General features: G+C 37.4%; 1 protein-coding gene and 1 long non-coding RNA gene across 3 annotated transcripts in view; one reads left to right on the forward strand and one right to left on the reverse strand.

The window, feature by feature from the left end:
- The first annotated feature begins 1283 nt into the window (after positions 1 to 1283).
- On the forward strand, positions 1284 to 6078 carry LOC111196050 (uncharacterized). Its single transcript, XR_002651992.2, has 3 exons — positions 1284 to 4079; positions 4584 to 4677; positions 4792 to 6078. It is a non-coding gene; the product is annotated as an uncharacterized LOC111196050 (long non-coding RNA).
- Positions 6079 to 15305: 9227 nt separating this feature from the next.
- gfra1a (gdnf family receptor alpha 1a) overlaps positions 15306 to 25700 on the reverse strand; it is a 123560-nt gene continuing 113165 nt past the window's right edge. For both annotated transcript variants that reach the window (XM_022685163.2, XM_022685162.2), the window contains 3 exons: positions 24301 to 24500; positions 19648 to 19689; positions 15306 to 17105 (listed from right to left, as the gene is read on the reverse strand). In XM_022685163.2, the coding sequence (XP_022540884.1) occupies positions 16950 to 17105; positions 19648 to 19689; positions 24301 to 24500 (398 nt within the window). In that variant the 3' untranslated portion in view covers positions 15306 to 16949. The remainder of the gene's footprint in view (positions 17106 to 19647; positions 19690 to 24300; positions 24501 to 25700) is intronic.

Consider the following 25700-nt stretch of genomic DNA (forward strand, 5'->3'; position numbering starts at 1 on the left):
AGTTTCCCTTGGGTGAAACCTGTCCAATCCAAACCAAGTGGGAAAAAAAATCCAAATTAATGAACTCAAGTCCAATGAAGGCAGCTTATTCAGACAAATTCAGAGAAATGAAATACAGGTGTGAAAACACCTTGATGCACAAGCATCAGATCGCAAACAGGCATGATTTTAAACACATCCTGCCCCATGCCCTCTGCTGCCATGCCGCATAATCTTGTAAATATTGTGTGGCTGTTGTGGAGGAGGCTGGGTAAAGCCACTGCTGGATCAAACACTAAACCTGTCTGTCTAAACAGCACACACACTTAATCACCTTAATTCCTCCAGGAAGCTAGGATTCAGTAGTGTGTGTGAGATGCAGCAGCACGTCTTCGAGCTTCAGTTTCACAAAAACACCAAATAAACTGTGTTCTAAGTCGAGAGTGGTTTGCCTGCTGTCATATTTGCAGAGGGATTTCGCTTGTACTCTAGAGCAGAAACAAGCTGAATACATGCGAACATAAGCAAACGTCTGCTGTTGTCAAATTACACAGCAAGAAGTTCAGTTAACATTCAGTGGAGACGGATGTGATTCTGTGTACATAAATATCAATATATAAATGCAGTCTCTGGCCAAAAACAGCATTCTCGTCACCTAGATTTAACTAGGTAAATGATGTGGGGTTGATGCTGCAGTTGGTCTGCAGGTTTAGGTTCAGCAACAGTATGTGCTGAAAGAATGAGGTCAGCTGACTACCTGAATATACTGAATATAGACCAGATTATTCCATCAATGGATTTTATATTTCTTCCCTGATGGCACAGGCATGTGTAAGATGCATAGAAATCCTGCTGCAGCCTCCTTTTTGGTCCTTAAGAGCTTGTGTCCAGTGCGTTTTGGTCAATTTTCCCATTCCAAACATCTGATTTAACTCAGTTAATTGCCTGTTTTAGTGGCTGCGCCTGAGCATTGAAACCAGTGACCTGTGCTGCACTCCCGCCCACCATAACCAGAATTGATTATCCTTGCTGTACACGCCACTGTATCTTCCAGCTAATTCAGAACAATAATATTAAAGAAGAGTCTCTCTTACATGCTCTCTTCATCTCTATACTCATCACAGTCACAACTTAGTTTCATATTTACTTTTTTATTTTTTGACATTAAGTTAAAGGACCAGTAAGGATTATATATTTTTTAGTAGTAAATGAATAAATAAAATGATCAGGATGCGTCATCACATATTAAGTAAACATGCAAAGGTCAAGCACTGTGATCTCTTGTCAGCAGAGCTAAAGACAGTATTTTCTTACTAGAACTGTGTGGTACATCACTGAAATCTCTGTGGGTATTGATCTATGACTTCACCTGCTGCTCATTTCCCAACACTAATTCCACTACGAGGTTGCCAGTTACTTAAAAGATGTGCGGTGATCCGAACATTTTCATTTTCACATTTACCAGTCCATCCATAATCCATCCATTTAAATACGTCTGAGATTAACTATAGTCAAAATTATTTCTGCTTATTTTTACTCAAAAATGAAATATCAATTGATATAAATTAGGTCTATTGACCATGCATTCCAAAATAAGTGTAAATTTAGTGGTAATGAGTTGGAGTGAAGTTCATTAACATGGTAAAACACAGAATTTGGGACTACAACCAGTCAAACCAAAAAGTGAACAGTGAACTCAAAAGTAACAATAGAAAACTAGAAGAACTCCTATTAAACAGTAAAAGAGTTTTTTTGTATTAAAAAGTTTTCTTTTTGCATACATGTGTCTGTGTATTTCTGTATATGACAACTTTGTATTAAAAAAGCCTCTAGGCTGTAGTTTTATACATATTTTGAACGTCTTATTGCTATGAGGTGTAAGGTAGAAATAACACTCCCAACACTCAGGCCAGTTGTGAGTGAGTTGCCACCTTTCAGAAATGAAAATAATTGACACCCACCACAGCTTCTTGGGGCCATGACCACCATGGGTCAACTTTTGTGAAGTTAAAATATATAAATATTTATATATTAGGGCTGTCAATGTTAAATTATAAATGTATGTGAATAATTTGGAATCAGAAATGCATTTTTTTTTTCTCAATTTCAACTTCCCCCATAATCTGCCCTGTCCCCGCCAAACGGACAGATTTTTTTCTGGAGCATTTTGCTTGTGGTGAGAATATGAACTGGTCTTAATGCAACCCAACTACCAAAAACACAACTTTCTAACTGAGCTATACTGCTGATAAGGCACAGTTTAATCTGATATATTAGTCAGATAATATACTGCTATGAACAAACGCTGTCTCTGCTGCTCCATGCTGTGTTTGAAACTGGAACACCTGTCATTTTAGTGGGGGAGGTTTAATGGCTAAATTGGAGCAGCCTGGTGGCCAATCTCCATTAATTGCACATTGCACCAGTAAGAGCAGAGTTTGAAGATTCAATTAGCAGGGTAAGAGCACAGTTTTGCTTAAAATTTTGGGTGACATACCAGAGTTCAAAAGAGAAAAAAATGTTGTAGACAAATTGTTAGTGCACGTCTTGCCGGCGCATCTGTGACCAAGACAGCAAGTCTTTGTGATGCATCAAGAGCCACGGTATCCAGGGTAATGTCAGCATACCACCAAGAAGGACCAACCACATCCAACAGGATTAACTGTGGACGCAAGAGGAAGCTGTCTGAAAGGGATGTTCGGGTGCTAACCCGGTATGTATCCAAATCACGGGAGAATACAATGTACACCTCAACTCTCCTGTTTCCACCAGAACTGTCTGTCTGTGAGAAGGTGTGTCCAAACAGTAGGTGTCTCATAGAATTATTAATACTGGCCTACAGTGAAGTGTTGCCTCATCATCATTAACTCTGCATGATCTGATGAGCTCTTCTGCTCCAGTGTAGCTGTTCAGCTGCTTTGTTTGGGGGGTCAGGCTCCTCACCTGCTGCACCGCTGGGTTCTGTTCTTTGAAGCTCAGCTGTGTTCTTTCTCGTCTCTCTCTCCCGTCCCGTGTTCCTCCCCGCAGGCATGGCCGCGGCCAGCGCCCTTATTGATACCTCACAGCTGAAGCCGGGCCACTTCAAAGATAAGAGTCTCAGACAGCCCCTCGTACAGAACCGCAGCTCTCCTGTTTGAACCGCCCGACTGACCTGGACGCACCGCACCGACCTCGGATCCTGCCCTGTTTGTTTACCCTGCTCCTCCACCTGCCTCTCAATTTCCTCCTTCTTCACCACTTTAAGGAAGACCTTGAAGTGTAAATGACGGGGGGCAGTCTGTCATTAGTAGTCTGTGTTGTACTTCTTTTAAATCCCGAGCTCCACAGTGCATCACATGCACGCCCTCCTCAAAGCCTCTACAGACCATAGCTGTGCTTCTCTTTCTTCCTTTCTTTCTTTCCTTATACTCTTAACTACTCTTAACAAAAGTTATTGAACACTTGTTGATTGGGCATCTAATTATTGTGTTATTATTATAAAAAAGATTTGTTTAGAAACTTTAAAGTTTATTAAACTTCAGTTTTGCCTCTTGTAATTCATTTTTTTTTTACAGAGCTTGATAACATTAATTTACAGTCCCCTCCAAAAGTATTGGAACAGTGAGGCCAAACCCTTTTTATTTATGCTGTAGACTAAACACATTTCAGCTTTTATTTCCTGAAATTTACATCTGAACCCACAAACTTTTCTTGTGAGCAAAATATTAGAACATGTGACCTTCAGGTGTGTGTGTTTTTTTTTTGTTACAGTCCAGGTGTCTCCTGTTACATGAATTATTCAAGCAACAAAAAGCACTGATTGTCTACTCTCAGTTTCAGATTTGTGTTTTACCTGTGCAGATTGTGCATTAACTGTATGGTTAAAGGAGTAAACAACATGAAAACCAGAGAGCTCTGGGAGTCTATGAATGAAAAACAAGCAACTGTGAAGCTGAAAGTAGATGGAAAATCAATCGACTGACAAAGAGCCATTGCACAAATATTGGCCATAGCCAGAACAAGCTGTGGAATGAGCTGAAGAAGAAAGTCGTCACTGGTGTACTAAGTAATAGATGTCGAACAGGTAGACCAAGGAAAACAGCAGTGGAAGAAGAATGAAGGTAAGGCTGGAATTTACGAAAATGTACAAATTTTGTGCTAATTAGTTCAATTGTTGTTGTTTTTTTATAAATAAACAGCCTTAGTTTTTATATTGTACGTTCGGTGGTCATGTTGGATTTTCTGAATGTGCAGCCAGTCTGATCTCACTGCAGAATAAAATGTTTTGGATGTAATTTTAGAAATATCACACTCAAGCCCCATGGAGTTGAAATAAATAAACAATTCCAGTCTCATTCAGTCAAATTCAGTAACATTTTTCACCACCAACATCCTTTTCAGTTTGCTCTTAGGTTATTTTAATGTTGAGTCATGATTGATTGGTTGGTTGGTAAGTTGGGTCTACATGACCACAAAAAAAGTTCCTTAAAAAGTTAATTGTAAAAACTAAAAGTCTTCTTTTTAATGGATTAAAAAACAGTATTTTTTGTTAGATGATACTTTATGTTACTGTATATATTACCATGTGTTACCATGTAAACGTTTTTTTTTTTTTTTTACTGCAGAGTAAAACATATGTTGGACTGTTAAAAGCTGTCAGACACAAGCCTCGTGAAAAATACATCTCTGGCCAAATTGTGACCAACAACATCCTGTTTGGTTTGTGCTTAGTTTATTTTCTGATGAATCATTTATATTTACTTGTTTAATTTTATAATATTCTTTTGGCAATTTGGTGAATTCATCCATATCTCTCTTGTGCACTTTCTGTAGTGTAGTCTCCAGCTGCATCCAGAGTTGCTCAACAGTGGGTGAACTCATGCCTCACCCCTAAATAAAGTCCAGAAATACTTCAGTCACAGTTACATCATGACAGATGGAATGGATGTGCTGGGTTGGAGGAGTTGTGTCTCAAGGCTGGTCCACAGGTATCCAGACATTTTTGAAAACTTTTCTCTTTTTTTCTCTCTCTGTCTCTAGTAGTGTTTCTAAAGGTCTCACTCACTAAACTCCACATGAAAATGCAAAACAGCTCTAGCCTGATAACCTCAGCAGGTCACGGAAACTGATCTCTAATTCATCAAGAAGCAAGAGTAATGGCCAAACCAGACCTAAACAAAATGCAAACCGGAAACATGTTTTCTAATAGCAACAACAGCAGGTCTTCATAGACTCAAAACTTAGAATTTGTACAGTACAGACAATTTGCTAAAAAAATGTAAAATAGTTTTTTTTTTCCTCCCATTGGTGATTCTGCTTCTGTAGTTTTTTTCACAAAATATAGACAGAGCCAGAGTTGCCAGGTTTGTGTTTTTTTTTTTTTTTTTTTTGCCAAATTGAGCTTGTTTGGAAATTTGGTAAAATTAAATATGTTGCAGAATGCATCGTTTTTGGGCTACTTTTAAAATTTAACACGGCCGCCACTAAGCCTTCGTTGCTAACCGTTCAAAATGAAAATGTACTGTCTTGTTAAATAGCTGATAAAGGAAGAAGAGGCAGGATATATTTAGTAAGGCACAGGAGGCAAACTATTAAGAAATGAAAAATATAATGCTTATAAAACAAAAAAAAGTTTAAAGTAAGTTTTTTAAAAAAAAAATGAAAAACAAAGTAAGATACAAGATTTAAGTACATTTTAGGCTAATTTAAACAAAAAAAAACAGGTTTTAAACAGACTTTAAAACATGGCTGGACTTTTTGCTGGACCTTGCAATTCTGTGCAGGGCTGAGTAGCTTGTGGACATCAGTGTGCATCAGAATGGCTCATAATGTTTTATTGACCTTTTTGCACTTTTTTTCATATTCCACTGCTGTAGATAACATGTACTTACTTGTAAATAATATCCATAACACATTACTGTTTTCATGTATATATATCCATCCTGGATGTAAATTTAACACCAATTTAATATTTATATTTAGTTAGTTTATTTCTTTCTTTATTGTATATTTTCTACTGTTATCTTTATGCGGTATACTTGGCAGGGAGCAAAGACAGAATTTCATTCAGGAAACTTGTTTCTTACTTTGCACATGGCAATAAACTCTTTGAATTTTGAATCTTAATGTTACAATAACAAATGTTTTATCTTAGGAATGATGGTTCACTGCAGTCCACAAAAAGGGTAAGCAATTCAGAGTTGAGTGTGACTTGAACCTGACCTTGACAGATGATTTAACCCTTGTGTGGTGTTCATATTTTTGTTACTCGTTTACTTTGTTACTTGTATTTAATTCAGCAAAATTAAGCAATTCTACATTAAAATGCTTTACACATGCTTGCTTCACCTAAATTGCAAGTGATATAAACAGCTTACATGGTTAATATTTGCCCTTTACCTTTCTTATGTTACATTTCTTTCAAAAAGTGCTACTCTTTTTTATTAGTTTTTTAATAAAATGTAAAAGAAAATGAATTAAACTCAAGATATGAGTAGAAAATTTGTTTAGTTTCAAATTTACAAATGAAGCAATGTTTATTAGCCCTTGGCCAAACATACTGTATGTAATATAAATGTGTAGGGGGGGGGGGGTGTACATTGTGTGTTTATCGAAAATGTGTTTTGATATATGTTTCTCACAAAAAATGACCCAATGCCAATGAGTTTGAGTTAGAAAAAATATTTTTTAGTATCATTTGATGAAAAATGAACACCACACAAGGGTTAAAAGGACTTAAATTGTATTAAATATTAGCATTTTTGTAGATATTAAGGTTTAGTTTTGAACCAAATGTTTGGGTGATTTCAGTTGTTCAATTAGATGGTTCATTAATTAGGTGGATCATCAGAGTTGTCTTTTTGGATTTCTACCTCTGTAATTTGGTTCTTGCTTAATATTTGATTGTGAGTTGCACATGTGCAGCTTACTCCGATAGCTCTGAGTTTTCTCTTGGTTCTGTTGGATCTGTTAAAGTCTGTTCAATGCAGTGTTCTGTTATAAAAGCAGCCTGTCAGCTCTTTTGCTCTGGCCCTTGGGCAATATTAGTGGAATGATGGTCCACTGCAGAACTGTGAAGAGTCTCTGTGTTGTTTTCTGTGTCTGTGTGAATGAATCATTTGAGAATTCTTACTTATTTATGCTTCCGTTTGATTGTTGCTGATGGCTATATTTGCTATATTATTTACTGCATGACCCATGTTCTCTTGAGATTCAGTTCATGAACAAGATGTCCTGACATTTTCCTTTAAAAAAATGCTGATAGAATTCAAAATTCATTGTTCAAGCTGTCCTGGTCCAGATGCAGCGAAACGAGCCCAAACCACAATACTACCACCACCATGTTTCACAGGTAGCATAAAGTTTTTATGCTGGATTGCTGTGTTATAAATATATAAAGTTTAGTGTCTCATTTGTTTGATTGATGGTTGATGGTTCTACTTCTAGAAATTTTACTTATCTTCTCTTGTCTTGTTTGGACTAAAAAAAATCTGATGAAGGTTTACATTAAATGTATGCAGATATTCAACTCCAGAAAAAAAATTAAAAACCACTAAAAATTATGAGTTTTTTTTATTTTACCAAATTGAAAACCACTGGAATATAATCAAGAGGAAGATGGATGATCACAAGCCATCAAACCAAGCTGAACTGCACCAGGAGTGAAGGCATAAAGTTATCCAAAAGCAGTGTGTAAGACTGGTGGAGGAGAAGAACATGATGCCAAGATGCATGAAAACTGTGATTTAAAACCAGGGTTATTCCAGGAAATATTGATTTCTAAACTTTTAAAACTTTATGACTATGAACTTGTTTTTTTTCTTTGCATTATTTGAGGTCTGAAAGCTCTGCATCTTTTTCTTATTTCAGCCATTTCTCATTTTCTGTCAATAAATGCTGTAAATGACAATATTTGTTTGTGGAATTTGGGAGAAATGTTGTAAGTAGTTTATAGAATGAAACAACAATGTTCATTTTACTTAAACATATACCTATGAATAGCAACATCAGAGAAACTGATTCAAAAACTCATTTTAAGTCTCTTAATTTTTTCCAGAGCTGTATGATTGTTTTTAAGGCTTCTCAAACTTTCAGTCATTTCTGTACGTCTTGGTAGTTTTTGTGGGAATGGATGGAATTTTAGGTAAGATATTTTTGGATATTTTAATAATATTATTTTAAACAATACCAAAATTGTCTCTGCACTTTTCTTAATTATGTCAGTTTAAGGCCAATTATTTGTCAGTTGATGTTTCTTTACTAAGCAGAAGTGGTAAATTCTTTGCTAAAATAATGGTGTATAAATAAGCAGTAGTTATTTATACAGACCAGTTACAGCAACAATTCAGCACACAGAGCAAACATGCGCAGTGGTCATGCAGTAGATTTCCCACTTTAGACCAGTGCTTGTGTTGCTTTGATGCTTAACTGTTTCCACAGGTGCTGAGAAGTGCTGTGTGTTTGCGGTTTCAGAACCTGAGGCCTCCAGCGTGGGTCAGTCTGGAGAACCTGCTGTATTGTGTGGGTTATTGCAGACAGCTGTTTAAATGTTCTGCAGACTGGAAAGGTGCTGGGATCATTTTTCAGAGAAGGAAGAATGCAGCAGGTTGAAGATCTGAAGAACAGCTCCTGGTTTCAGATTACAGGCAGATGTGTGTGTGGCCATTTGCTGTGTTGTTCTGGAGATTTGAGCTGAGCAACTGCTGTTACACACAAGTGCTAAAGGTCAGCCTCTCTCGCCTCTCACTCTCTCAATGTGTCCATGCCTGCATATACTCTAAATATACAGTATACTGTATATCGTCGATGTCCAATGAAAAACACTGATCTCCAAAACTGCAACTTTACAGGAGAGAGAAAAAACCTTGTAACCTTTCAATGAAAGTCAATGTAAAAAGAGTTTATTTCAGGTCATTTTGAAGAGTATCTAAGAAATTTTGGCACAGTGTAAGGGACAGTTTGTCTGTTCAAATTATGTAGTAATCTAAAAATCGACAAAAATGGAGATACGTGTTTTTCATAGGACAGCGACAATATACACCTCCAAAAATTACAGCAGGTTTGGTTTTATAGAGCTGTATATTTAATATTTAGTGATCAAACATAATGTCAATTCAGTTGATTTTATCCCATAGCATCTTAGAATTTGTATTAAAATGGTGTAAATAAGAAAATTGTCACAACAATTTTGGTATTATTTGAAATAATATTATTAAAAATAGCCAGAAATACCTTGCCCAACATTCTAAGCAACTTCCATTTATTTTAGCCAGAACTCTTACTCTTCACACTACACAACTTGTCATGTAAATGTGGACTTCTGATAAATTACAGAATTTCTCACCAGGAGGAACCCTGCATCCGAGTCTTACGCTCTTTAAAACACATTTTGTCACAAAAACACAAAAATGATTTTTTTCTTCTTCCAGAAACCATTTTTAAACTTGTGACTTGACTCAAATCAGATTGTTTGCTCAATGTGGCTCAGAACTAATTTTTCCATAGCTGTGTAAATGTGCAAAATCTGATATTTTCAAGTCGGATTTGAGTCACTTTTATATGTGATCCTAAATCGGTTACATATCCGATCCATGGACATGCGACATGAATGTGAACGGTCAAATTGGAATTCATGCGAAAAAAGTAGCTTAAAATAACACTACGATTATAAAGACATTAAACAATAGAAATAAAATAAAGGTAAAAAGACCAAAAGGTAAAACAGAATAAATAAAAAGATAAAAGGCAAAACTTTATAACAATTACATGCTGATCAGTGGAGCTGACAAAATGGACAATAAGTAAAGAAACAAGTAGGTAATGTTAATGTTACAGTTGATGGTTGTATATAGATATAGAGATAAGGACAGATACAGATAGGTAATTGTGTATATATATATATATATATATATATATATATATATATATATATATATATATATATATATATATATATAGTATGTTTTATGTGTATAACTCATTCACAGTTGTGCGACTGTGGAGATTGTGTAATAATTATAATCAGTGGGTTTAAATTGACTCTGACTCGTTGCTTAACGTGACATGTTTTCTTTGTCATTCACCGTTCACGAGACCACCGTGTTACGGGCGGTGACTCACGGCCCTCCTCCGCCCATCGTGTTTGAATACCCCCGTTCACTCGACCTCTGCTCGGAAGATGGATGGACTTTCCAGACTTCAATCTTTATACCATTATGTTCCACTTATGTCTGGTAATTGTCCTCATCCGATGGTGAGTGATCAAGCAGACTACAAAGCGTGGAGTTGTTTCGGGGTCACGTACACCCACGTCGTGAGAAGAATGGCTCTACAGTTAGCGTGTGCTTGCTGCTCCTCTGTGGCTGCCACAATAACCTCCGTCAGCAACTGTGAAAGACTGAACTTTGTGTTTTTTGACCCAAGAACACAATGAGATGCATGCACTCCGACGCTTATGCTGCAGCATCAGAGCACGCTGAGCGTCACAGTCAGGGGAACAAAAAACTGAAAAGCTTGATATTCTTGTATTTTTTGTGCGCTTTGAGCAAAAGCTGGCCTTATAAATGGTTTGAGGACAGGCTTTATTCCAAATCCTAAACTTCTCTATTGTTAAAAAGCAGAAACTGGAGCAGTCTGAGACATTCACATGCAAGCGAAACCTTGGTTTGTGTGGGTGAGCATGATCTTTTCAGAACAATGGCCTCACAAGATCATCACACCAGCAGTTGAGCAGTTTGTCACTCCATAGCAAAGGTAGTATTGAAGCACTCAGCATTAGGCCTCCATGCTCGAACCCTTAAATAACCTGGATGTACACTGCCTGGCCAAAAAAAAAGATGTGAGGTTGCTTGCTGAAGTTGGTCTGCAGGTTTAGGTTCAGCAACAGTATGTGCTGAAAGAATGAGGTCAGCTGACTACCTGAATATACTGAATATAGACCAGGTTATTCCATCAATGGATTTTATATTTCTTCACTGATGAACACGGCCATATTCCAAGATGATGAGAATGTCAGGATTCATGGTGCTGGAATTGTGAAAGAGTTCAGAGTTCAGGGAGCATGAGATCATCATTTATCATTTTCACACATGGATTGAGAGAGAGTTCACCACAGAGTCCAGACCTTAACCTCATTGAGAATCTTTGGGATGTGCTGGATGGAGAAGCGCTGCTTTGTGCAGCGGTCAGACTCTACCATCATCAATGCTGCTGCAAGATGTTGGTGAAAAATTAATGCAACACTTTTTTTTTTTGGTGGCGACTTGTTTAAAAACTCCAGCAGCACTGCTGTATTGAGCAGTTAATGTGAGGAAACTCACCATCATCCCAGAGTTGAAGCTGTTTTGTGCTGAGAAAAATGGCTATAATTTCTCCAACTCAGTGTGCAGGACTGATCAACAGATACCGAAACGTTTAGCAGCAGTAATTGCTGCAAAGGGGGTGAATTAAACCAGATACTGAAAGCAAAAGTTCACATACTTTCGGCATTTGATAATATGTAATATTGGACCATTTTCCTCAATAAATACTGTATATGTATGACCAAGTATAATATTTGTGTCTTATTTGTTTAACTGGGTTTTCCTTATCTACTTTTAGGAATTTTTAGGTCATATTAATGCAGAAATATAGCTTTCATTTGGTGTGGTGTAGAGTAGACATGGCTTTTTTTCTGCTGGTGCATACTGGGATTCCCTGTGCCCTGAGGAATTGCTGTCAGAGCCCGAGCCAGCAATGCTCTTACACAGCAGTAATTACTAATATTAGTGCTAATAACGTCTTCACTGCTGCCGATTTCTGTATTATTACTGCTATCTATCACTTCACACAGTGCAAAGACTTTTCTCAGCAGTCTTTATCTGAAAAGCTTCAGTTCTTGAGAAGAATTATGGTTTTGATAACTAGAGCTTTGAAGTGGCATGTGGCTTTTTTTTTTTTTTAGCCTGGTGGTCTGGCCAAGTCATGCTGACGTCTTGCATCTTACTGTTGGCTTAAATCTTGAAACCAGCGGCCAGTTTCAGTTTGTGTCTCTTAAGTCCACATGTTTATTTGCTTATTGATCATATACTGTAATTGTAAACATCAATGCTGATGTTATCATATTGAATAACAGAAAATGACACTAACATGGTGGTGGTGTATGAGGTGTCAGTGTGTTTAACTCAACAATAAACAGAATAAAGAATAAAATAACATTATTGTTCCCTTAAATGAGCTGCTGGTGTATCTTTACAGCGTGAACGTGCAGCTCATTATCCTCTGCTGAGATGCACAAAAATGCAGCGCTGTTAAGATACAAATGTGCCAAAGTCAGAGCTCACCTGACTTTTAAAGATAAAGACAAGTGAAACACTGATTAGTTTATTTAACATTAAGCCCAAAACACACCCATGATGAATTAATATAATTAGTTTGTGCATTTTGAGCTACGTAAGGCGTATTTTTTGTGTCCTCATGATACCAAATACACACCGATATGCCCTAAAACCAGCTGTGCGATCAGCAAATTGACCATTGTGCTGTAGATTGCTGAAAAAGAGCCCCAGGTCTCTCTCTAGATTGTTTGAGATGTTGTTCTTGGCATTTTGGTTTCATTTTAGACAACTGTGTCACAAACAAATAAGTAGAATATGTCTGATTCCTCAGGTACAACAGTAGGAGATGAAAAGGTCAGTCTCTGTTGTATACTCCTATTAAAAATGGTATTGGAAAAGGCCAGACATACCGGCCTAGTCATTAGGAATAAACAACATCCTGTGTAGAGCAGAGAGCGCAGTGTCTGCTGTCCCAGCGTAAAAAATCTGCTTCTGAAACTTAAAGAAATGAACCCTTAGAAGTCACATTTCTGTTTGTCTCATTGGGTCTTATTCTCACAACTCATTTAACCCCTTAACAGGCCAGGATTTTTGTCAATTTTCTGCCTGACTTGACACCACTAAATCTTGAGGATTTCTATTCAACCATTTCATAAAAATTATCATGTTAAAACTTATTTTATACAGTTTCTTCAACGCCTTTGAACCAACACAGATCAAGGGTGCATCAGAAAGGTTCACCAGCTTTGTTCTTCCAGCCACCTCCATCATTCCACGGTTGAATACCACCCGCCATGGTAAAAGAACACAGTATAAGGTTGGATGAGTCAACATTTTAATCATTGTTTTCATAGAATACTTTTTACGTTTTCACAAGCTAGGAAGAAATATGTCAGATAGCCGAGGAATCTTTTATTAATGATCAAGAATACGTCCTCTCTTTAAATGACCGGTATGATGGTGAATGTGCAAAAAGTATATTCAGCTATTTCTATATTTCATGACCGTTTTCGGACTTTCTGACCCCAGTTTGCAAAAGTTAGCGCATTCTGGCGCTCCACCTTTCACACGGAGTGTACAAAACACTACTACCAGTCTCATCTGCTTCAAACAGGCTCGGCGAAAGCTCTGATTGCTCATTCGCTTCACCTTAAATCCAATTAAACCAGTGTGAAGGAAGAGGGCGGCAGGTTAAAGGCGGATTTTAAGGCATGTGATGGCTGAGAGTTGGAGCATGGTGAATGCGAGAGGAGAACAAGCAAGGGAAGAGAAAGGCTGAAGTGCTGAAATGATGACAGTTTTTAAGCTCAGGAGTCAGAAGGTCTGTAGGTCTATGGTTAAGTCAGCCTAAATGACAACCCAACAGTCTAAAGTGCAATGAAGTATTAGGAATCCACCGCTGTTGTTATGTGTTTTGTACACTCAGTGTAGGCAACAACTCAGCTGCCAGCTGCTACTCTACAACCCCAAACTAGAAAACGTTTGGGGCAGGATGGAAAAGGGGTTAAAAAACTTACATTTTCTTACATTTACTTTGACTTTTATTTGATTGCAGAGTCTATGAACAGTATGAAGATATTTCATGTATTGTCTGATGAGCTTCATTTAACTTCTTAATAAACATTTCCATTCCTGCATTTCAGACCTGAAACACACTCTTTTAACCCTTAAAACAGTATACCAAGCATATTAAGTTGTGTAACAGCCATGTCTTTGTGATGTATTATGTGTGCAGCCTATGATTCTGCATTGTCCTGTTGAAAAAAGTAAAAATGTACTTTATGTTACTCTAAGATCTAAGATGTGTAGTTCTGCTTTAATTCTGCATCAGAGAAGTGTACTAATAAAACCCCATTCCTGACAGAACCTGGCTTTGAGACTTGTTGCTGATAACAGTCTGGATGGTCCTGCTTCTGGTCATTGTTAATTGTTTTGCACATGAAGTTTTAGTGGTATTTGTTAAAGTACATGAACTCTGTATTGTAGAGCTTGATAAAGGTTGCCAAAGTAATCTATTGCCCATTTGGTTCTTTCAATAATTGTTGAATGAAAGTTCTTGATGCAGTGCCTTCTAAGGGATCAGACATCCTGGTTGTTCAACACATTGAAATTCCTTCTAATTCCTTGAATTCCTTGAAATAGACATTATCTACCCATCTTTCCTCTTCAAAGACTCAAAGTTTAGTAGCCTCTTTGAAATCTCTAAATAAAACACTCTGCAAACTCTTTTAGTGATGTATGGCCCACAGGTCAATTGCGGCTCGCGCAAAGTTGGGTTTGCGCTCTGCAGAACAAATGTGCACAAATTTAATGGCACAAGCACAAGGCGTTAAAAATAGACTGTTGATAGGGTGTAAGAGAGCGACCAGCATCGCTGCGTGCCATGCACAGGATGTACGATAGGACATGCAGGAATGGATGTATATTAGTAAACAAATTGAGCTAATCAGACAAAAAAGTAAAAAAAAAAAAAAAGAAATATCTTCTTTGCAATCAAATAGAACTTGTTGTTTTTTTTGGTTTGTTTTATATTGTCCCAAATTTTTACAATTTGGAGTTGTAGAACAGCTAACCGCTAATACTAATACCGTGACTCCGAAACCTTTATTGCATTAATTATGACCCATACTGTATTTTCAGCTCCGCTTCTGTTCAATTTGCAAACATGGGTAAGAATCATGTGATAAAGAGATAAAACAGAATGCAAAAGTAAGTCATACAAAAATAAGAGATCTTCTTCTTTCTTCTTCTCGGGCCTTAAACAATAGAATCGTATTTACTTAAACATCTGTAGAACACTTTGGGGTACCATTGGGGCAGCACTCATTCCGGATGTAGCCTACTCCACTAAATAACGTATACATATATTTACGTAAATAAAAGCAAGATGGGCTTATTCATTCAGCATCATCATTTCCAAAAAAAAAAAAAAAAATCAGTTCACACTTTCTCTCAAAAATGTCCAGTCCATTTTTAAGGTAATGTTATGTATGTGTGTGTGTGTGTTTTTTTATAACATTTTTCAACACTTTTCAACATTTTGAACATTTTTGAACATTTGGATGCCTTGTAAATGATAATATAAGAGTACAATGCAGTCGTTTACTTGTTCGAAAAGCCACACAAACTGTAGGAGCATGTCATAAATGTGCGGTGCTGAAATCTGCCTGAAGTGGTTAACTAACTGCACATGCTTCATTAATTAATGTGTGTGTTAAAGTGTGTGTGTTGCGCTTGTTGTGGCTGATTTACTGAGTCAATTTCAATTCGAAAGGGAAAAAAAAATAATAATCACTTCATATAAATCGGTTACAAATCTGTTATCTGATCAGGAAAAGATAAATCAAGATAAATCAATATCCGAGATCTATTAATCTACTGCCTTATAACATATAGACATGATGCATCCATGATAAATCGCCCCATCGGTACCTTTTTTAGAGTAGATTTACGTTAAAAAAAGAAAAGAGACTATAATATTATACATACAGGACTTAATAATTCATAATTCATTTGGACTCAATGGTCCAAGCACAGTCTACTGTGTGACATTGTAAAGGCAATATGAATGTACACTCTCAAGGACAGACGGGTGTCGGGTGGTTTGGCTTGGTTTGTGATACATGGGGTGCAGTTACAGCTTTATGGGAATGGACAGCTTTATGGGAGTAGATAGGGGTTTATATCTGATTAAAGAAAATCAGAAATCAGAAGCTGTTGACACACTGTTGACTGTTCGTTCTGTTTAACAGGTTTGGAGGCTCTGCACAGGTCCACAGGTTCTGAAGATTATTAGCCAGTGCCACTGCCAAGTCTTGGCAAGGACTTGGGCGCTATAATGCACTCTCTCGCTCTGCATTCTCTTCAACTCACTGAAACCAACCTACTGAAATATTAGTAAATTCATTAAAGCTCTGACTGCAATCATTCTGTGAGAATACGCCAATACACACCATTAAAAAAACCTCAAATTACTCCAAGTATTAGTGGGTCTCTGGCGCTTGGTGAACGTGAGCTTTTGATATGTGGTATATATGCTCTACGTGAATGGGAAAAAAGCAGGAGGATCATGGTCATGGATCTCCAAAGAACGCTCAGCGGGCAGCCTCCGAGCTCCTCCGATGTTCTGGTTTTCGTTGTGTGCTGAATAGAAGAAGTCCACGTGTATCATATATCAGTAAGCACACAATATACGCGAAAAAACACAGATGCGATTCTTCAAAAAAAACACCTAACAAGAACAGGAAGCTGCCTCCACTCTCCAATCTCCGTTAAAGTGTTCAAAGCCAACGACTTCCGACTTTCGCCGACCTCCCGAACGATCTCTCTCAGCTGCCACCCGAGAACACCTCGTGGTCCCTCTTGGAATGTTGCAAGACCTTCTTCAACATCTTCAACAAATCTCTCGCTTCCTTTTTTTCCATGTTTCTTCTCCCAGTCCAAAAAAAAAAAAAAGAAACAAAACGAAACATAAAAATAACTCAAATGCACCAAAAAAAAGTAACTTTTTGTTGCGTCAACACATCAAAAAATCCGAAGCTCCCAGAACCGTAAGAAGAGATAAAGATATAGAGAGAGGAGACAAACAGAGAAGGAGGTGAGTACGACAGGTAGGCCGGGAACAGAGAGCGAATTTTGTACAAATTGAGAGCGTCCGGGTTTGCCTTGCTCAGGTGGCTACAACCGTGCCGTGGGGGCAGGCAGAGGCGTGAGGGTGCAGTGCAGGGAAATGACCAGCAGGAGCAGTAGAGAGCTAAGGCCTAATGAAGACGCCTGCCTGCCGGAGGAGTTTCTGGCGATGGCGTTGGAGCTGGGGTCCACGATCTGCGGATCCTGCAAGATACCAAGAAACATGGTCAAACGTCAGGTGAATATATTCATAATTTTTATTTTCATCAAGCAAGAAAGTTAGGTTATGTTCAAGCGGCTCTAATCTGTTTTATATGTGTGGCAGTGTGAAAAGTAAATAAGCTATTTGGAGTTTCAGTTTGGCACGGTCGCTGGATGATGTATAGGTTTAGGGGTGGGGCATGAGGGGGAGCTGATTGGGCTGAGCAGGGTGGGACGCTAATTTAAATGACTAATTTGCATATTGTAAGTGTCCATGTACCCAACTAAACAGAGACATCATCCTCGCCTTCAGCACAGTTGAAGCACAGTTGAACCTGAGAGGGCGCTGCAGAGCTGGGAATGACCACAATAAAAACATTTTTAAAGGTTAGGAAAGGTTTATAATTATATATTTTATATTATATATAAAAATGTGGTTTATGGGGGTTAAGTGCCTCTGTAAATGGTGTGAAGAGAAAAGAAAATGGACCACAGCAGTGAGGAAGGTTTTCACTGGTGCTTTGTATACCTGTAATTTTACCTATACCTATAAATGTATACCCATCAATAGCAAAATCAGAGAAACTGATTCAGAAACTGACGTGGTCTTTTAATTTTTCCAGAGCTGTTTAATTAACAAAAAACATTTCAATTAAAATCAGTCTAAAAGATTAAATTTCAAATAATTTTAGAGCAAAATGGTAATTTTTTTTTAAAACTTCTAAATTCCCAAAAAACTTATATCAAAAAAGACAAAAAAATTAGATACAATCCCTGTTATAATGGTAATAATGTGAACTTGACTCAGGTTTCTGAGGCTGAAAGATTTACACGCTGCACTGCTGCTGTTAAATCAGTCTTACACAGCTCTAATGCCCTGAAATCCTATAAAGTGACTTATATTATATGTCTGAGAGTGCATTTTGAGTTAGGACAGCGTATAAATATGCCATTCTATATGTGATGTACATTAAAGCAGTTGAGCAGATGCAGCGCTGTGAGATGAGAAAGTTGTTTAATGCTGTAATGAAACGTGAGGCTGAGATAGGGCCGTCACTTTTTAAGGCAGTTTGGACCTGCTCGGCTGCAGCAGCACTAAATGTCATTGTGGTGTGTAATGCTGCTTTTATTATGTACAATGACATTTAGTGAACTTTAAAAGGCAAAAGATAAGCAAGGCTCACATTTCAGCATCACCCACTACAAAGACCACAAGCGCACGGGGCAGGAAGTACCCCTGAGGACAAGGTCTGGAGTCAGGTAAAATAGTTTCACTGGGTCGCAGTGTTTCAATACAGCTGCTGTTTGTTTAATTTGCAGCATCTAAAAAAAATTAATATCATTTAAAAATTACTTTATTTCAGTAATAATTCAGTTCATAATGTGAAACTCATATATTATAAATAGATATATTACACCCAGAGTGATCTATTTTAAGAATTTACCTCTTTTATTACCCTATGAGGATGGGATTAGTTTCCTTTAGCATTTTCTCTTTTATATTTATATCCTCTGTGATTTTATTCATGGAACGACCATGTATGTGTTTTTCTCAGACGTCCGCTAAGAAAATTACACTTTTGTCTTCTCGCGTTTAATCAAATAGCTATTTGTCCACTGCCACACACCATAATTACATTTTTTGCGCGTGTTTCCACAGAGATCCACGTGTTTCCACGGAGAAACTCAACAGCGAGTGGAAATGGAGGAGCTACTGAACGCGATGTCATGTGGCTGAGAAAAAAAAAAAAATCCTGTTTTTACAATTTTAGTCTGGATGCAAGAGTTTTATTACTGAGTAGAAGTGTGAAATATTTTTCACAGATGTCCCCCTGAGAAACTAATTCCATCTGGTTAGGGCTATACAGCCAATGAAAACCCAAAAATCAGTGTCTCAGAAATTTCAAATATTATATTAGACCAATTGGTACTTTTGGCAGTGTGGGCAGTGTGCCAAGTCCTGCTGGAAAATGAAATCTGCATCTACATGAAATTTGTCAGTAGATGGAAGCATGTTCTGTTTAAAATCTATTTGAAATCTACAGAATTAGATAATAAGAATTAAATAAATAAATTTAGTAATATGCCACGGACTAGCCTATTTTAAATCTACCGGTAATTAAGTAATTAGGTCTTTAATAGGTCTAAGGCGAATCGTACTGTTTCCTAAGCCAAAGCACATTTTCCATGTAAAATAGATGAAGTTCCAGATGTTTTTGCAGCCGATTTAGTTGATAAATTAAGTGCTTTTTGTTTTTTTTGGCTTGTTAGCCATTTTTAGCCTAGCCGCTTTAAACAGAAAATATAAAAAAAACATATCCTCATCCTGTAGTTATCCTTGTCTCACAATGCTTATATACAAACATATCTGTATTATGAGAACATACACCAAAATAATGCACGCTTTAGTTGAACAAATAATTACTTTATGCCTGGATAAATCCATTTGCACATCCTTTTTAGTGTTTAAAGCTCTGTTGAGGCTGGATCGGCTAATCTACTAATCATTCTTTTTTATTTCATAACAGAGAGAAAATGTACTTACCACACACACATCTATTGTATTATTGGTCTTCAGCTTCTGAGCCTGCAGACGGAGTAAAAGAGAGAGGAGGAAAGAGAGAATTAAGGCATGGAAATTTCATGTTCTTTATAATATAACGGAACAGTCTAGAAGGCTAAGCTAAACTGTGAGACTATTCTAAACCTGGATGATCTCAGAAGCAGAACAAAGGCCTGTAGCTGCTGCTGCTGGAATCTGAAGAAGCCTAAATGCTGTTATCAGACCTGAATGAAACTTTTAGGTGCAAATTACTTGAGTGCATTTTTCGTGAAATGGCTCTTGTTGGCAGAGCTTTCTGCTGTGGTGTTCCTTTGTTTATTACAGGCATTAAAGAAGAGCAGACACAGCCCTGCCTAATGCAGCGGGCTAAAACACGGCCTGATCAGATCTGTTTTAGCACATCACCACTTCTCCCACTGCATAAATGGAATAGAATGATTTGTTTTTGGACGGAGTGAAGGAAGTGTTTTGAAAGCTGAACATGAGGTGAAATTCCTTCTGCTAAAAGTTAGATTAGAGAGGAAACACACATACCTCACAAATTGCTTCAGATTCATAGAAGAATTTCAGTAAAGCAACGTGAAATTTCACAGAAATTTGCTGAAATGCTTGTGCAACTGGTTGCAGGTTGCACGCTGATGAATGCTTTTGACTACCGTATTTTACGGATTATAAGGTGCACCATATTATAAGGAGCACTATCAATGAACGTCTGTTTTTTTGGTCCATTTTCATACATAAGGTGCATTTTAAGCGACAGCAGTAAGGAACAAGGGTGTCACCATGTTTCTCTTCTAATTTCACCTAAACAAAACTGTGATTCTACTGTCGAACGAACGCTGGATGTTAATCTACACAGATTTATCTCCTCAATACTGTTTCTTTTTGGGTGAGTAAAGAGTTTCCTTAGAGCTTACATTTCCAGTATTTTTGCATAGTTAGCAGCAGCGCTAACTGCGGTTAGCAGAGTGTAGCACTAAAAAATGCCACATGACAGGGCTACACTGAGGAACCTGGGTATTCCGGTAAGCCAGGGTGCTACTAGCTATCTTATTTTAACACGGTCAACACACAGACTACAGTCTGATATATTCACCTCTGAGCGGCAGAAGATCTAGTGGTGAAGTTAGCAGCAAATGCTAATACTGCTCCAGCCTTGGTGCTGGAGAAACTTTACAGAAAATCCTGTATAACACTGTATTTTAAGGGAATATTAGGGATCTGCATGCTAAGACGTCTGACATGCTGCATTCTACATTACTTCACCTTGTGTAACTCAATACATATGACCAAGAATTTCCCATATTATTCTAATTTAAAATTCCAAATAGCACTTCAAATAATTATTTAATGATAAGTGTAAAACATAACTCTTATACACATAAAGAATATAAAACTATGCTTTGATTGTCACTTGTCGCCAAATCGTGCGCTCACATAGGAAATGAATGGTCGCTTTTCACTCTGTTGCCTGCCAGTGTGAACGCAGAGCTAGTTTGCATAATTTTATACACCATGTATCACTATTCCAACAGGACAATGCTAATCGACATACAGCTGCCATTTCAAGAGTTTGCCCTCAAAACATAGATTTTATACCATAGATACTTTTAGGAGATCTAGTGATCGATCAACTCTCCACCGGTACAACAAAATTTGCAGGAACTGTGTGCATATTGAAGCTGCATGGGATGGACTATCGCAAAACACCATTAGGAACCTCTACTACTTTATGCTGAGATGTCTGGCATGTTGCATTCTACATTACTTGTCCTTGTTCAACTCAATAAATTTGATCAATATCAGTCTCAGAATTTTTTTTAATCCAATATTGATTATTATTTGCAACTATTTCTTTAATGATGAGTGTGTAACATACATCTTATACACATGAAGAATATAAAACTATGCTTAGATTGTCGCCAAATCGTACCCTACCATAGGAAATGAATGGTCGCTTTTCGCTCTGTTGCCTGCCAGTGTGAATGCAGGGCTAGTTTGCATAATTTTATACAACAATGTTTCACTATTCCAACAGGACTGTGCTCACCCACATACTGCTGCCATTTCAAGAGTTTGCTCTGTTTGCCCTGAAAATACAGATGGCCAAATGTTTGGGATGCTATAGGGCGATGTATTGATCTATCAATACTCCACCAGTACCACGAAATCTGCAGGAACTGCATGCATATTGAAGTTGCATGGCATGGACTATAACAAAACACCATTAGGAACCTCTACAACTCCATGCCGAGATGTCAGGCATGTTGCGTTCTACATCACATCTGTATGTGTAGCTCAGTAAATATGACCAAGAATAGCCACATAGCATTGTAATTAATTTTTGTAGCTATTTCTTTAATGACAAGTGTGTAACATACATCTTATACACATAAAGAATATAAAACTATGCTTAGATATTCAGCCCTCAGTATTCAGGCACACACACACACAGGCACACAACAGTGTGTGGCAGCTTGCTGTTTGGTTTGTAAAATCTGGCCGTGAGCTCTGGCTGTACGACGGCTGTCGTCACACACAAGGGAAATGAGTTTTATGCAGATGAGTTAGAGCTGCCCGTGGCCCACCCTGCTGGAGCCCTGCAGCCCTCCTGCTTCTGCGAGCACACTCTGAGTTTGGCACAGGCTCAGTGTGTGTGTGTGTGTGTGAGTGTGTGTGAGACCACAGTTAGCGTAGGACTAAGAGGAATAGCGGTGGTGTAGGAGGCTTGGTGACAGTATAATGAATGGATTCCTCACTGAGAGTGTTAGTAAAGCTGAAGCTGGGCAGCTACAGAAGGATCTAAAACCCGTATGACGAAGCAGAAACTTGTAAAAAAAAACTGTTTTAATATTATATATACAATTTATGATTTGTTTCCTTGAAAAGATCTCGACCTCACCCTTGCTTCTGAATTAAATGAAAACAAACATTCCAGTATGTCTGAGTTTGATCGTTTTTCACTTTTTAAAGGGTCATAACCAACATATTCCATCCATTTGTTTTCTTTTAATGTACGATTATGACTTTTACGTGAATTTATGTACCAAAAACAGTCATCAATCTTTTTTACATGACTATTTTCCAAACTTTTCTTATCCTTTAGAGGTAAACAGGCTGTTATTGTACATTTATAGGCACTTATCACAAAAAAAGATTGCCTAACCACGCTAAGCGCTAGCTAGCTCTTTCGCCGTTCAGAGACGAGTATATCAGACTGTAGCCTGTGTGTTTACTGTGTTAAAACAAGCTACGTGTGACGAACCGCTAGCTAATATTGCCCTGGCTTACAGTAACACTCACGGTTGCCTTAGTGTAGCGCTGTTGAGCAGCATTTACTAGCCCTAATGCTAATGCTGCTGCACCCAGCCTTAGTGGAAATATGGAAATCTGTTGATCTGGACATCACCCTATAGGAGTGATGAGGGGAAAGAGTGTCATCTACTGTTCCAGAGAGAGCAAAGCCAATTGTGCTCTCTCAGGGCTCCGGCAGCTGACGGCAAGCTGCATGACTGGGATTTGAACCAGTGATCTTACAATCATAGTGGACACCATTTTTAATGAATAGATGAGGTTACCTTAAGTTGAATTCATTTCTGACACAACCATATTAGAGAATAATGAAAAATGAATAGTACTTTCTGGAGCAGATATACATACATATAATTATGGATTTAATAAATATGGAATTATGGATTTAATAATTTATTGAGGTTGAGATTTGATCATCCGACGTATTGCCCTCACTAAATCCATAGTTAAACAAAAAGCAAAAGCAAGAATAATCATTTTTAATACCCTTGATTTGAGAAGAAACAGTAAATGAGCAGGTGTCCCAACACTTTTGTCCAAATAGTGTATGTGAGAGTGGCTGCCTGTTCAGTCGTGAACTACAGTAGTGACGTTTGTTGGTTGTGAGTAATTAGTGATTAGTTGTGGGAATCTGTAATCGATGCTCTGGACAGACAGGCACTTCCCATAAGTCTCTCTCTCTCTTTCTCTCTCTCTCTCTTTTACAATATTTCAAGGTACACACAAACTCCCTATTTTATAATACAACAATCAGCCACAACATTATGACCACCTCCTTGATTCTACACCCATTTGTTATTCTATAATTACAAACTAGTCCTTCTTTTTATACTTTATTTTCCTCCTTTCAGGACCCCTCATGACGACTACAGAGCAGCTATTATTATTTTTTGGGTGGTGGGTCATTATTATCAGCACTGCAGTGATTAGCACTGATTATCACGGTGGTGGTGTAAGAGTGTGTGTTAGTGTGTGTTGTGCTGATGGTACAAGTGGATCAGATACAGCAGCAGTGCTGCTGGAGTTCTTAAACACCTCAGATCCACTGCTGGACTGAGACTAATCCCCCAACCAAAAAAGGTAGGATTGCCTAATAGAATTAACAGTGAGTGCACAGTGTTTAAAAACTCCAGCAGCACTGCTGCAGTGTCCAATACATTGAAAAACAGGGTGAAAGGAGAATAATTAAAGTATGCAGAGACTACACTTTGTAATTATAAAACTACAAAGTGTCCAAAATGTTCAATAGATCTAAAAATGAACAGTAAGTATAGAAAGAAACAGGTGGTCATAAAGTTTTTCACTTTCACAACTATGTCTGACCTGCAGGCCTCCACAGAAGTGGTAGAGGGAGTCGGGGTTTAGCGGGTTGTTGTGTGCTCCAGGCTCCAGGGCGTTGGACGATCGTCCCTGGTCGTTCGCTCTCTGTGATGGAGTGGTAATGGAGGTGGTGGTCTGTACTGGAGGCATGGGCTGCCACACACTCACATCTGTCCCGTTGCCAAACGCCTGGATTGCATTACCTGTGGACACAACACAGACATAACTTAATACACAGGCATAACATGCAGAATACACACATGCAGGGCTGGGGGCTGGTCTGAACAGCATTTCACGGGAACAATATGAATATGAATATGTATTGTGTGTGGACAGAAATTAGAGTAGCAATCACTTATCTTTCACCGAGCACTACAAACCCAAATCAAGGCTGGAGATGAGATTACTGTATTACTGTGTATACTGGCTCAGAATCAGCTTTCTAATGTCTGTTCCTGAAGCATGATCCCTTTAAATATAAATATCATGCTGTTTCTCCCATATAGCTACCAGTGGTGTCAATCAATTAAAAATGTAATTAAATAAATCACAGCAATTTTATATGATTAATCACGATTAACTGCATATGTTCTTCTTCTTACAAATTGAGTATTTAAATGGAAACAAAATATAAGATAGAAAAAAATTCATTGTATTTTTATTAATTGCTTAAAGAAATTGGCATTAATCACAATAAAATTCTATGATTAACCACGATTAATCCAATGTGTTATTATTGCAATTTAAGCATTTAATCATGTATATTTGAATATAAACAAAATATAAGATTGGCAAAATGGAATTAGATATAGATATAGATAAATTAGTGGTGTCAAAATCATGATTTAAAAACTAGGTTCTGGTACTTTCCTGTATTTTTTGGATTAATAGATCAATACTACATACTTTTTAAAATGTATATTAATATCTCTGGGAAGTTTTTTTTTTCTTTTTTAAGAAATTTTATCAACATCAAAACAATATTCCATGATTAATCTTGATTAATTAATTGTGTTATTCTTGCAACTTAAGCATTTATTAATGTATATTTAAATGGAATTTAGCCAGATTTAGCCAGATTAGAGGTGTCAAAATATTAAAAACATAATGTATCACTCACAATAATGATTAAAATCATGGTTTTAAATTCTGGTATTTCTTTGTACTTTTTGGAATGATAGATTAAGACTTTAGATTTTTTTTACAGTATTATAATATTTCATTTTTCAAGCTTGTTGTTTATTAAGAAATGTAATATATATATATATTGCAGCATAAATAAAAAAAAAGTAACAGTAGCTACACTGTTTGTTCATTGCTAAATAAAACTGCTAAGGTTAATGAATATGAATATATATTTTGTGTGGACAGCAATATATGAAGCAATCACTTATCTTTCACCT

This window comes from Astyanax mexicanus, chromosome 7 (genome assembly GCF_023375975.1).
Source record: "Astyanax mexicanus isolate ESR-SI-001 chromosome 7, AstMex3_surface, whole genome shotgun sequence".
In the NCBI taxonomy this organism is placed as follows: Eukaryota; Metazoa; Chordata; class Actinopteri; order Characiformes; family Acestrorhamphidae; genus Astyanax; species Astyanax mexicanus.